This window comes from Chenopodium album, chromosome 22 (assembly GCF_948465745.1).
Source record: "Chenopodium album chromosome 22, dcCheAlbu1.1, whole genome shotgun sequence".
In the NCBI taxonomy this organism is placed as follows: Eukaryota; Viridiplantae; Streptophyta; class Magnoliopsida; order Caryophyllales; family Amaranthaceae; genus Chenopodium; species Chenopodium album.
This window is the reverse complement of record NC_137855.1, coordinates 39289679-39304862: the sequence shown is the minus strand read 5'-3', so window position 1 is coordinate 39304862 and position 15184 is coordinate 39289679. Positions and strand designations below refer to the sequence as shown.

Sequence of the window (15184 nt, the reverse complement as noted above, 5' to 3'; positions counted from 1 at the left end):
TGGTGGGATAAAATTTAACCATGAGAAGAAAAAGGTAGTGAGAGTGTAATTTCTCAAACATTGACACTCAAACAATCAAAAAGGTAACTATGAAACAAAACGCGGATCTCACGCAGTAACATCATTAAAGTTGGGAAGGTAATTAGAGAAGACCGAGTAGTAAGGGACTTAATATTAATTTAATTTTTTGAATGGAGTTACTAATATAAGCTTAATTAGTATAATTAAATGTATAATTAATAACATAACATGTTAAAATAATAACATCAAAATCCGCCGTCAATCTTGGCCTTCTATCTTTCTCCTTGACTTCTACCATGTGAATATGCCTCATATTATTAGATAACACTTTACTCATATCATTTCTTGATCAGAATAATAATTATGAATTATTTAGTAACCCCCATGGAAGTTAGGATATGTAATTATAATCAATATTTTAGTGGATTATTTTTTGAATTAGGTGATTACCCTATCTATTAAGTAATATTTTAGTGTATTGTTTAATTTATTGTTAGGATTTGGAGGTTGAAATAATATATCTTTCACTTTTTTTATAATGTAACAAATGTGGCAATTGTCAACTTGTTTTAATATTGTCAAGATGATACCCAAGACGTGAAATCAAATATCAACTTATACATCGATTACTATTTTTGAATTCATTCGCTTTTAAAACTACTTTTTTTTTAATTAATGTATGAGAATAATTAAATTAGTGCGAGACAATGTCACCAGCATCAGACGATAATTGCTCACACATTAGACCCCATGCGCAACATAAATACCCCAAAAGTAGTAACCCAAATGGCAAGCTTATCTTTATCTTCAAATTTTCTCCCACATATCAACTTTTTCACTCCTATAAATAGACCAAACTACAGCACAAGTTTTCATTCTTACCTTCTCTCATTCCCACACTCCTTTTCTTCCTTATTTGGTTATTCACTTATTCATATATACTATTTCTAGCCTTATTCTAACCACACTACACAATTATAGTTCAACAAAAAAAAACAACAACAATATATATCACCCTCTTTCATTCATTGATCCTCAGTTGTATAATTTTGAGAAATTTAACATTAAATTTGGTTGTAAACTCGATCGATCGATTAGCTATGTCTCATAAAGGAGAGAATGTGATGGTTTCTAATATGAAACTTGAGAAGATGTTGTGCATGAAAGGTGGCAAGGATCAAACCAGCTATGCCAATAATTCACAAGCTCAGGTTTTATATCTTTTCATTTTTCATATTATCATTTAAATCACAAATATTTAAGTAAATAACGTTTGTTATTGCTATGTCATAAGTAGATTAAGCATGATTATTATTAGATCGATTACAATTCATATTAATGATGTATTCTGTTTATTTATCAGTAATTTTTGAGTTATTTGAAAAGATTTACAAAAAGAAATTTAAAAAAATAAAATTATAACGTTATTTTGACGTTGTATTGTTAGATTTTTTTGTTATACCATAACTGATTTATTCATGTTCTCCTAAAATACATCAATTAGTTACGCAATTGATAATCTTTGACAATTTAGAGAGGTTTAAGGATTTTTCCTTTGTCCCTCTTTACCTTTTCAAGTTTTGAACTTACTGTATATTCACGTATCAAATCTTTCTTTTATACGTTACATTATATTTGTTGTACTAAATTTTGCGCTTCTTTAAATACATTGCAATAAAAACATTAGTAATAACTCGTTTCTTATTATTTGCGGCAAAGGATATTGTTTGTGAGACAAAAAATTTCATTATTATAAATAATTAAATAAACGTTGTTACTATATAATTAAAGTCATCTTGATTCATTTGTCACATAAAATATGCTAACACAAGATTTTATTTTGTTTGTGTTTTTTTAGGCACAACATGCAAAATCAATGTTACACCTCCTAAGAGAGGCCCTAGACAGGGTGCAACTAGGACCACCAAGCACGCCCTTTGTGGTGGTTGACCTAGGATGTTCATGTGGTTCCAACACCATTTACATCGTCGATGTGATGGTTAACCACATGGCAAAGCGGTACGAGGCCTCGGGTTATGAGCCACCCGAGTTCTCGGCCTTCTTTTCTGACCTTCCATCCAATGACTTTAACACCCTCTTTCAACTGCTTCCTAACTACTACCCCTATGATGGTGAGGGAGGTGGTAGCATGGAGGAGTGCTTGGCTGCTGATAAGCATCGATCCTACTTTGCTGCCGGGGTTCCCGGTAGTTTCTACCGTCGCCTTTTCCCGGCGAGGTCTATTGATGTTTTTCACTCGGCATTTTCCTTGCACTGGCTATCTCAGGTATATAACTTATAACCTATGTTTCCTAGAGAAAATTTCATGTTATATTAGAATTAGATTAATATCGAGACCTAACTTTAATTCTAGTGTTATAAAAATTACTTCGTCTGTTTTTTTAATTAATTAATATTTGTGTTACTTTGACGGTGATTGTCTCACAAAAAATATCAAAGTAAGTGTGAAATGAATAATTACTTTATGTTAATGTAACTGTAGCTTATACATTAAGCTAATGTGAGCCATAACTTTGGCATAAGCTAATGACAATCTTGAACATCTAGTTAGACACTGTAAAACAGTAATTAGCATAGTTAATATCAACAGTAATAGAATAAAAGGGAGACTTATCATTTATCTAATAAAATTCTTAGGTTAAAAAGGGTAATAATAACTTCATTTTTTTGTTTTAATCTAAACATCATTCAAAACAAGAGATTAGCCAAAATTATATTTGCTATTATAGGAGAACATTATTATTTCTTCATTATAATTACTACATGGTTATGTAGATTCAAAATTCATTTATGTTCGAATTTAGTTGTCATGTTATTAAATGTTTTATTGTATCAGATGTTGTAAATAAGTAGTTTTTGCATGAAATATTGCAGATTCCAGAGAGTATATTAGACAAGAGGTCAAAGGGATAGGAAGAATATTTATTCATGGATCAAATGAGATAATAGCAAATGCTTACAAAAAGCAATTCCAAACAGATTTGGCTGGATTCTTAAGGGCAAGAGCAGTTGAAATGAAGAGAGGTGGGTCCATGTTCCTTGTTTGCTTAGGAAGGACTTCAATGGACCCCACTGACCAAGGTGGGGCTGGCCTTCTCTTTGGGACCCACTTTCAAGATGCATGGAATGAACTTGTCCAAGAGGTAAATTACAAAGTTTTAACTATACTAGTTACTAGATTTTCATAACCATTGCATGCTATACAAAAATCATGATTATTATATGCATTTATTTTTCCTTGTTATTATCAAAGAACCATGCATATTATCTCTTTTTCTTTGGAATCATGCCTACCCTAACATCCCTAAAAAGCACTATTTGATCAAAATGGCAATTTTTTGGCTTTTGTTTGGGAAATTGAAAGGTTCATTGTATGTTAGCTAAGATGATAACTAAGGTTGTTAGAAGAATCTACCATTTGACAATCATGAATAATGTTCTATATTAACGCATCGACAGCTGTTAAATGTTCTCGCATAATTTTATTGTGCTTTTACCTAATAATAAGCTTCAATTCATTCGTTTATCTTTTAATCATATTGTCGAATGTTAATATGATGACATGTTTTTGTACAAGCTTTTTGGCAACTTGATCTAATATTTATTACTCAATTTATGTTAACAATATAGATTTAAAACTTCAAACATACAATCTTAATTATGTGTCCTCATATACTATACTTTCAAGTTTCAAGTGCACTAAAAATTTGTTAAAAAAAAAAAGGCACAGTCAAATTAGTTCATCTATGTGCAATACTTCTTAAATATTTTACTCATAATATAAGTGTTTTTTTTTTCTTTTTTTCTTCTGAGGGGGAGAGATAATATTTTTCAATTGTCACACATGTTATTTGTATTTTAATTTCATCTGCACATTTCTTTAATACTACAGGGTCTTATAACTAGCGAAAAACGTGACAGCTTCAATATTCCAGTCTATGCACCAAGTTTACAAGACTTCAGGGAAGTAGTAGAAGCCAATGGCTCATTTGCCATAAACAAGCTAGAAGTGTTTAGGGGTGGAAGCCCCTTGGTGGTGAGCCACCCCGATGACCCAACCGAGGTAGGTCAAGCCTTTGCCAACAGCTGCCAGAGTGTTTGTGGGGTCCTTGTCGACGCTCACATAGGTGACAAGCTAGGCGATGAGCTCTTTCTAAGGGTGGAAAACCGAGCTACAAACCATGCAAATGAGCTACTAGAACAACTTCAGTTTTTCCACATTGTTGCCTCCCTTTCTTTTTGCTCAAACCAAAAATCAATGACTACTTTGAAGAATATCTAATTAGTTCAAAAAAGGCAGTAGAAAGGGAGGTTTTAGGTGGGTCTTTGCTGACTGATGATCCAAGTCAAAACAACTGTAGGTTTTAGTTGAGTTGATCTAATCTTGTGTATTCTTTGTTTGTTTACTTTTTCATTTCTTTTGCCTTTATTTTTAGCCTTTTCAATCTACGTAGAGTATTTGAAGAGTATTAACCACGAAAAAAAAAAATTACATATGTTCATGACTTCATGTCAACTTTATGTGCAAAATCTACTTTGTATTATGCATATCAGTGCACTTACAAGATTGTTATCCTAGTCATTTGGAGCTAATTTAACCTCTTATGAGCAACAACTAGCCTTTAGTAGAGAAAGCTAAGTGCACTCGGGTGCATATATGTCTAACGCTCTAAACTTTATGGTATGTTTAGTACGAAAAGGAGTTGGTTAACGTCACAAACATAACTTTAGTTAGTTGTGTACAAAGACGAGGATCCAAAATTCACATATTCATACTGATTAGACTAACAATGGACGATTAAGAATATTACTTTCTAATACATTTTGGGACTTTATTTGTTCATAACATTATCTTAAATTATCTCCAATAATCATGTAAGAGAAGTAGGATGCAAGTAGTGAGGCAAATGTCCTATACCCGAGTAAAGAAAAATGTGATCTATTATAGTGATACAAGTAGAATTACGGCATTTGGCTTGGTTATTCCAGTAGTCGCGGGTAAAAGTTTGGGTCAAGTGAGCAAAATAAGACACAGGATCTACATAGTTTATGGTTAGTCTTACAGACACAAGTCGATTAGTGCCCTGACAAGGAAGGTGTAGACTGAACTAAATTTGTGGAACGATTCCAGCCCACACAGCAGGTCGGTTTAACTTCAGTTGGAGCAACACAACCATTTAGTCATTTACCACAGCTATTGAGCTGAATTTGTGGAACAATTTCAGGCCGGTTGGCAGGTGGGTCTAAGCCTGGTTGGGTCGATTGAACCAATCACCACAACTATCTGCAGAGTAACTACTCTCTCTTCTATACTTGTTAAGATGTCCATAATTCTGGTACTTGCTCAAGTGGGTTTTTTACAAAGAAAAAAAAAAAAAAAAAAAAAAACAGAAAATTACTAATTTCCTCAAGTATCAAGAGCTGAATAGGGTTTAGAAGAAGTAAAAAAAAAATCAGAAATCATCATAAGCAATGCATATTAGCATTAATAACGTTTCTGCATCATAATATAAATCATAACATCACTGAAAACGAGGTTTTTAACATCATTCAGTTTAAGTAAAGATGACTCATGTTTCTACGAATAGCAATGAAATATATTATCTGATGAATGAAACAACTAGTACAAGGTTTTCATTTCTAGGGTGAAATCACTACTATGGATCATGTTTATACAAATCATGCTGAAACACAAAAGGGCGCAGCATAAGTGCTTGTGTTTGTGGATAAAACCAGGCTAAAAAACTGAAGCAAAAAGGTTGTGCAAGCGCTGAAAAGTTGTGTCATGTATGGATAAACCAAAATGGTAAATCATTGAAGGAAATAAAGTAAACAGTATTAAAATGCATGTAATCATGTAATTTTTTAAAATTGGACTGTCCCTTCTAATGTACTTTTGGCAAATAATTAGCACAGTGTCTGATTCGACATTCAGAAATGGTTTCAAAGGGTAAAGTAGAAGCAGCAAGGACACAATTTGATTATGTGTCTCTGTCTTATTAGACAGGAGACAGATCAGAGAATCATGCAACCCAATAAGTAGGGCATTTTCAGATTTCATGATAGTACCCCTGCAATCTCAACCCAACCATTAAATTATAAGACAAGAGTACACACTTCGAAAGCAAACATAATTTTCATTCACATCATGTATCTGGGGTAAAGGCAATTGCTCATTGACATATCCAGTAACATTTACAACTCAATCCATTAGAAAAAAAACAAGGATGCAACAAGAAACATCATCACAGCCAAATCATATTGGTAGTGTCAAACAGCAAACCTACTGACCTGCAGAAGGATTTGTCAGATACTCGAGTGCTTTTCTGAGATGTTCAACTGCAACAGGCACCTCATCAAATGCCAATGCCCCTACAGCAAATCTTGCTGCCTTATGTGCTTCGGCAATTTTGTCAGCTGAGGGCTGGTAGTTACTATCATAATGGAAAGTCTGCGCACTGGTTGGAGTCTGAACACTGGTTGGGACATCTTGTACAACTCCATTTCTTCCGCTAGAACTGTACTGAGGAGCTGACGCATAGTTCGTTACTGATGGGCTAGACTGATGTGAATATGAAGCATCAGAACCTTGATAAAAAGATGGCTGGTGTGATGGGGCAGCTGGGAGAGTGCTTTCTGAAAAACTTGGGTATGACTGAAAGTTAGGATAGTTTAAGGGTGCTGGAACGTCCTGAGTATGATAATTTTGTGGAACCTGTGGTAGATGTTGAGGTTCTTGCGGATAAGATTGACTCTGATATGGCTGAGGGTAAGTGGGGTTCTCTGGCCTTCCAAAACCAGGACCAGATGGGTAATCATGAGAAGGATAATCAGCACTGTGGGAAGTAGGGTTCTCTGGCCTTCCAAAACCAGGACCAGATTGGATATCATGAGAAGGATAATCAGCTCTTTGGGAAGGATAATCACCACTCGGAAAAGATGGAGGTGATGGCAAGCCTTCATTGGAAGGCTGCCTCCTCATACCATCAGGAAAATGAGCAGAGGGCATTCGGTCCAGTTCTGGACCCGGACTGATATCATGTCCTGTCTGCCTTGGGTCAACATCCTGTGAAAAACAATTAGAAGTTTATAAACTCAGAATCTAAGTACAAATAATACCAATAGAAATTCAATGTCACTGGATACATATATTTGATGCGTCAATAGATGTATCCCTAGTAAATCAAAACAGCAAAAATCATGTTAAATGAACGCCAAACTTTTTATCAAAAAGCTTCAGATATACTTCCTCCGTTTTCTTTTACTTGCAACACACCTATTAAGTACACAGTTTTAGGAGATGATTAGTGAGGGTAAACGAGCGATTTTATCAATATAATTTTTACACGAAAATAAGAATAGGGTTAAGTATCATGTGTAAAAATTATAATGAAAAATTTGTCCGTTTACATTACATAAACCCGACCTCAAAACACGTGCCACAAGGCTGTGTTGCAAGTAAAAGAAAACGGAGGAAGTAATATTTTAAAGCATATTTCCCACACAAAAAGTCCACTTTACAGATTACCGAAGTACAATTTGGCTATCAACAGGCAATAATCCCAATCAGAAATTGGTCCAACAAAAGTTGAGTGTTATTGGTTTGCGTTAAACCTCCAACAGGGTTTGTAAATCTATGTACATTCCTAGGAAAAGACAAAATCAGCAAAACTTTTATCCCTTGACAAGGGAAGCAAAAAAAACCTTCTTTCACCGTAATACTTGACTTCTCGCCGTATTAGGTGCATTCTATTCATCTGATTTTCTTTTCACTTGTCTGAACTTTTGATACTCATTGTAGTTGTTAACTGAACTTGGATTTGGATAACCCTTATTAACTCTTATTTGAGCTTGGATCGAGAGTAATATATTATTATGGTAATTAAAGTCAAAATAAAAAAAAAATGAAAGTGAAAATTAGTAGTTGTAAGGACTTCCTTCATGACATGACAATACTTGGCTTATCACCATACACTACATCAGCAATGACTCAAATGCTTTAAATCATGTTTTAACAACACAACTTGCTGTAACTTTATTAAGAATACTAACAAAAAACATGGGTGCACTGAAATAACAATGTGTGACAAGTTGGGATCTTACAAATTCACCACTTGAAGCACTAGATGGAGCAGATAAATCTTGTTCACCACCAGGAGGACCTGGAACTGGCTTTCTTCCTTCTTTTAGAGCCTTCCTTATATCAGCGGCTTTCCACACTGCATACTTCTGCTTTTGCTCAAGCTGTTTAGCAGAAAAGGAAATTTAAATTAAATAGTACAACAAAAGACTGGATTTTTAAAATGCAGGAAAAGAAGTTACCACAAAGTAAGAAACTTACGTCAGGTTGAATTGTGCCAAACTGATTCAAAATCTCAAAGAAGATGCTCGCAGCATAAAAAGTTTTTGCAGTATTTCTGCATCAGATTCAGTATATTAGCATTTGACATACTTTCCAACAAGACCTTCATCAATAATTTGTTAAGATGTATTTTCCACTTCTGATTGAGAGGGAAGAGGAGGAAGTGAAGATAAATAAAGGACAGGGAGGCAAGCATTGAACTATCATACGGAACATAACAAAATCGAAAAAGGAATTAGCCCACTCTCTATTATTGCAGTGGGGTCCTGAAACACAAGGAGATTTAAGTTTATTGTTATTGGATAAGTCATACATTCAAACACTGAACTAATTTTGACCACAATCTTGACTACAACAGTTTTACTTAACTTCAATGACTCTATAACCTCCTTTGATAATAATCATTTTACCTTTTCAAACACAAAAATTATTTCAGATTAGGATTTAAGAAAATCCCAACTAAAAGAGGACATTCCAGGGCAAGCTCGGTGAAGTGAACAAGGAATGCATAGGTTAACTAGACTTTCCCACACAGTTTGACTAGATATCCAGTAACTAAAGATTCTATCATTCTTCACCAATCATATATCCACAAGATAGCCAAAAAAACAGACCATCAAAGATTGTCCGCCCTTTGCTTTCTGAAACTCAGATAACAAACATGCAAGTGCTTTTAGACAACAGCAGGACAGACCCCCACTGATTCCAAGTAGTTGTACAGGTCAGCTGCTACAAGAAGATAGCTAGCTTGGAGTGTGAAAACAAACGGCTTAATGTCTCATTGCAAGTAAGATGCATGCTGCATACGTGAAAAAGATGTACATTATTGGTTCTAGAAACCCGCAGCTTATAACTGCTATTGACTCTCTACAAGGAAACAGAGCAAAGAAAAGCTCTCAATCACTTTAAGGCCTTAGACAATCAATTGAATTTGACACTGCAGACAAGCATATAAGAGAGGCAAACAATGGCTTAAGTTAGTTCTCGTAGAAAAAATAAAGCAGAAAAGGAAATATGCCATCTCTATGAAGATTTATAAGAAGTGAAGTCAAAAACTAGAATGCTCAACCAGTTCTTTATCATAAGCATTTCTCCAGAATGAAAATTCTAAATACAACTTTTCCACCATATATATGTAGAGGTAAGTGCATGAATAAACAAGAAAATTCTAAAAAAAAGAAAAATAAAAATGAAAGACGTGTTTATATGTATAAGGAATTGCTACTACAAACACAAGAGAATTCCATAAAGCCAATTTATCTTCCCTCTTCTTTGGGCCTCATAGGATTTGGAGACAAGGTCCAAGCCCACTAGGTAAGCTCTTTTCTCTTCCAAACATAATGAAGCCTTCACAATTCTTCATACCTCTCAACCACAACCGACAGAAGCTCAAGACTTCAAAATCCCTGAAATGATCTCCCAACAAAAAATGAGCCCTGTTCTTTAGATTACTTTATTCCCCAAAGAAATCCATCCTTACTTTATCTCCCAAAGACATTCATTTAAACCATATTTAGGTCCCAAAAAAAAATTCAAGAAAGTTAATCACTCTTCAAATTTTCCAAAACATAATTGATATAGAATAGTATCATCCATGAAATCAAAGAGCCACATCAATTAATTCTCTTCCCCATCCAAAAACCACTAGCAATACCAGTCTTTTCTCCCTCCAAAATCATCCAATTCATTTAATCTACAGTTGAATAACTTGAATTTAAATTATACTCTCTTGTTTATCATATGGCATCTGCAATTAACATTCCTTTCTATAATGGAAAATTGCCCAGAATAATCCGACCTTTGTCTCGTCCGCCCAAAATAATCCCACCTTTCGATTATTTTTTAATAATCCGACCTTTAATACTAATCGTTTTATAATAGTGTGTTTTTTCCTTGCTTTACAACTGAAAAGGAGTCTCGAAGTTATTCATTCATTAAGGGGCTAGTCATTAGTAAAATCACTCAGTTTGTCACTTCTAAAAACAATCAAGACAGATACCCTGGGAGGTTTCTAGGGGTGTGAATATCTTATATAAAATTAAATGGATGTGTCAAGATTTGAAAGAAATCATATTTTTAATGATAAATTTCGGCTCGTTTATTTAATCAAACCCGATTTAGATCCGTTCAAGCTCGAACTTAAACATGAAATGCAAACGAGTATGTTCATGAACAAAGCTTGAACAAGCCAATTTTTTAACGAGCCTAGCTCGAACAAGATTTTTAAAAGCATGTTCAAGCTCAAGATAGTTCGAACACAAATATTTTTTATCAAGCTTAGCTCAAAGCCTCGAACAGACTAAAACTCGGCTCGGCCCGAATTGTTTGCAGCCCTAGAGGTTTCCCACGCCACAAAATTCTCGCCAAAAGCATCTAATTGAAATTCTACTCCTCAGATCTCATGCCACCACCAAAGATGGCAGTTCACCAGCACCAAAAGCAAAAACTAGAATGTCAACAAAAATTTACCTTCCCTAATAAACCAAAAACCCCATCCACTTCATGGATGGTGATTATCCTGATGGCCAAGATGGAACACAAGAGACCATGGGAGTTACTTGAAGCTAGACAAATTCTTTATGATTTTAATTTAAAGGTTTTCACCAGCCTTCAGACTTGATATTTTAGTTATGACTTAAGCCTCTGATTTGGGTTGAAGGTAAATTACAATTTTGAAAGCCCATCATCAACATTTTATATCACATCTCAAGAAAGTGTGGCCAGGATGAATTCAAACCTTCAAAGAGGAGACAGTAATGGTACAGTTGTAGGGATCAAGTCATGCATGCTGAGGACCTGATGCAACTCAAAAGACCAGTAACAAAAATCCAAAGCACAAAGTCAAAAGACAATCTGAACCTTATAATGCATTAACCCAAGCAGCCACAGATCTTCTATACAGATGTTAGGCATGCAGATAAGGGCAAAAATGAGAAACTACATTGATGATCTCTGAGTTCTGTTAAGCCTCCTAGGGTGTAAGCTGAGTGTGGAATGTTTGGAAGACGATAAAAGGAGATTTAAGAGGCAAAGGTTGCAGATCGAAGGAGCATGAATCGACGTACAACCATCAACAAAAATGCCTTTGCAAACTAAGAGCCTTGTATGCTAAATACAACACATGGTCCTGTAAATTTGTAATCTGTAAATGTCTTTCAAGCCAAGCACTAACAGCACCATAAATATTGCTCCAACTCTTTTAAGTCCACTGTATCAAATATCCATTCCCTTCTGTATAATGGATCTCCTCTAGAAAAGCCTCTTGAGCTCTAAACAGTGCAAAATACTCAATTTAATTTACTCTGAAAGGTCCTCCTTTTCACATCCATACTTGGAGAGCTACTATGATTTCTACCCCTATCCCTATCTAGCCCAAATTAATTTGAAAATTCGGCTATGCTCTTCTTTCCTAAGGATCAATTCCTCCAATTTCACTCTAAACAAGCTGTCCCATGGTACATTTACTTTGTCAACCAGCCATAACGTCATGTCTTTTTTTTTTTCCAAAGAGAACACTTCTTATTCTAACACCACCTAAATCATCCATGTTCCACACTTCCAACTTTTCTATAACAAATTAGTGTCTTTCATTCGACCAAGCTACTCAAAGTAGATGAGGTCTTCTTCAGTATTGACGCGCTCTCTTCTACTCTCTTTTCCAAAAGTTTTAAAATGAATAGTCCCAAATATGAAACCTTTAAGAAGCATAAGCTATCATGTATAGCTCATGGTTTTGAATCAAAGCTGATATGCAACATCTTGGCAATACAAATTATTTCTCAGCTAACTGAACTAATATAGCCCAAGAAACAAAATATCAGCAGATGCAGCTTACAAAGAACCTATATGGCTGACACATACAGGTTGATAAATAAAATAAACAACCAATTAACTAATATGAAAGTTATTCTATGTCAACCACCAACCCTTTAAATGACACTGCATAGAAGTATATTTCCATGATCTACGACCATTACTGCAATATTGAGGGTCATGATCTTAACCAAGATTTAAAACCCTAAATTCACTTGATGCAACATGAGCATCCTTGAGCATATCACAAGGCAGCAACTGGCATCATAAACTGGCTCATATTTCAATAGATTTAATGTTTATAATACAGAATAAGCACATATACATATTTCTCTATTAGACCAAACTGTAAGCATGCACCATAAATCGATATTACTTGCATTATAATTTAAGTGTAAGTAGCTTAGATTATAGTTTGATAGTTTTATAAGTTGGGATAAGCCTAATATAGAACTAAGTTATAGAATAACGAAAATGCACAATAATACAGAAACCACAACAGCAAGGACCTAAACCATGGGAACTTTCCAGGGTGAAACCTCAAACACGTGAATATGAATAAATAATTAATAAAAATGAACACAAACTCTTTAAAAGGTTAACGAGAAGATGAGAACCACAAGAAAACATCAGAAAACCATCAAACTAAAATTAAAATACATAAAATCATACATGTCGGCTCGCCCAGCTCTATCTTGCTTGTCAGCCTTCGAGAATACGTTTAGAGCAAAACCTTCTAAGTGCAAGTGGTCATCAGGTGCCAACTTCAACGACTTCTTATCCTGAAAAATATGCATGCATATCAGCACAAGCCAGCACCAAACTGAGTAATGGTAAGATGAGATTCTTGCAAAAAAAACACAATCAATGACTATGGAACCATATTTTCTTTCCTTTTAAAAGATCTAAGCTATTCTAGATTTGTAATTTCATTTAGTTAAATTTTGATTAAAAAAAAAAAATCAAAATGATTTAAGAACGTATCTAGGCATGTTTTGACTTATATTAGAATAAAGTTTATACTTTGATGCAACTATATGTTGATGTGTCTAGGCATGTTCTCAGAGGTTGTGTACATACCACTAACATGATGCAATGCAACTATAAAGCAACCAAAATCGAGCAGCTAGAAAGCACAAAAACTCCTGGAACATGAACTTTCTCCACTTCCAAAACCCATAATCATTTCTAAAACCACACTATACCCATGCTAACGCAGCCGGAAATAGGTAAGCCTAAAGATTTCCCATTGCTGAAACCCAAGCCAGTTCCTTGCTACATAGCTGAACGTTATTATTGTAAGGGCCTCGTGCTATTGCTTATGATCTTTTTTTGTTCTTTTTTTTTTTTTTTTTTTGAAGAATATTTCTTATGATCTATAATCACATCCAAATTCACAAATATCACAATCATACAATATACTTTCAAACAACACTGCTAATTAAATGCCTCAATTAAAGCTCTTGCTTGCAGCAAAGCCCCAAAATTTCAAATAAGCAGTCTCATCTCTCTCGACTATAACTTCAACTTGGAAAAAGGCCAACAATCCAGCCATATATATCACAAAAAAGAGTGGAAAACATCAAACAGAAATATATCTACCCCCTAGAATTCATACATTCATAACCTAGTTCTCATCAATTCCAGCAACATGATCAACCAAAATTACTCAACACTAACACTCAAAAATTGCAAAATTGATCAAAAGGATGAACAAAAACATCAAGATCGAGAAAACTCGCACCTTTTCAAGCTGTTTCATGAGAGAAATAAGGAGTGAGCTAGTAGTCTTAGTACGCTCGCTTTGAGGAATCTTCAACCCTCGTTCCATCGCATACAATCGACCTATCAATCAAATTCCGCAAAATCAACACCAAAAATGATGAAATTTCATACAATTAAGCGAAAAAATTAGGGTTTTCGAGTAACAATGAGATCAATTAAGGTGATTAAAAAGGAAATTTGAAAATTACAGTAATAAGCGACGAGAGGTTCGTGCTTTTGGAGTTCATCGGCGCGTTGAAGATAGGGTAGTAGCAGCTTCGCGGGTTCATTGTCGCTCGCCATTGCTGAGCTTGATTAGTTTCAGGGAAGAAGATTGAAGGAGAGAATAAATTTGTAAATTTGAAAGCGTCGAGCTTTATTTTGTCAATCTTAGGAAGTTTCCTTAAGGAAGAAACAATTTTGGACTTGTTACTTGTTAGTTTTGTTACGACGGTGTATTGTAATTAGAAGTGGTCACCGGGGCCGTTATAGGCTGGGATCGGAGAATATTCACATGGGATTGGCTCGAATTAGTTTCCGGGTTGGCTGGGGCTATGGGTTGATCGGAATGGATTAGGTGGCTAATGAGTTGGAAAGCGGGTTTGGATATTTGTTATCTTTTTTAAATTAAAAAAAAATACATACTCCGTATTTTGTATGCCTACGAAGTAATATTTTTTTTTTCCCTTAGAGAGGATAGAGTTTTGACTTCGTCAAAAAAACTACTCAATAGAGGTACTTTAGGGTGGAGATTCCTTTACCCCCCTTCCCCATCTTTCCAAAAGGGCCTAATTCATTAGCCTAGACCTAATGTCCAATAGGGTTCTTTCAAAATTTTAAAAAAGAAAAAATACAGCCACAAAACTACTTGCACTGTCATAACATCTTCTCATTAAAACATACGGAGTGCTATAAATGTAACACACATTTGATCCGTTAATTGAGCTCATTGATGAATTAGAGCCCTCAATACCAATTCTGCTCACAATTGTCAGTATTGATATACTCCATGTATCCGAAGTGTTGATATACTCCTTGTATGTACTCGTCATGCATTGTCATTTCTTGATAACAATCCCTCACAAAGCTCTGTGATCACAACACATATTTGCCTTGTAAAGGGTAACTGAGGTCATTGATGATTTAGAGCCATCAGTACGAAGTCTGGTCTCAATTGTCAGTGTCCCATTCATAAATCTGAAG

At 34.8% G+C, this 15184-nt stretch overlaps 1 protein-coding gene and 1 pseudogene across 2 annotated transcripts; one reads left to right on the top strand and one right to left on the bottom strand.

Annotated features, from left to right (window-relative positions):
* Window positions 1-938: 938 nt before the first annotated feature.
* LOC145605839 (indole-3-acetate O-methyltransferase 1-like) lies at window positions 939-4507 on the top strand (annotated as a pseudogene). Its single transcript, XR_014105150.1, has 4 exons — window positions 939-1232; window positions 1880-2308; window positions 2917-3185; window positions 3935-4507. The product of XR_014105150.1 is annotated as an indole-3-acetate O-methyltransferase 1-like (transcript).
* A 1652-nt stretch (window positions 4508-6159) lies between these two features.
* LOC145605470 (protein HOMOLOG OF MAMMALIAN LYST-INTERACTING PROTEIN 5-like) lies at window positions 6160-14448 on the bottom strand. Its single transcript, XM_081661527.1, has 6 exons — window positions 14191-14448; window positions 13962-14062; window positions 12890-12999; window positions 8384-8459; window positions 8146-8286; window positions 6160-7108 (listed from the first exon to the last, which is right to left on the bottom strand). The coding sequence occupies exons 1-6, from the start codon at window positions 14282-14284 to the stop codon at window positions 6326-6328; spliced, it is 1305 nt and encodes a 434-aa protein (XP_081517653.1). The 5' UTR covers window positions 14285-14448; the 3' UTR covers window positions 6160-6325.
* Between the last annotated feature and the right edge of the window lie 736 nt (window positions 14449-15184).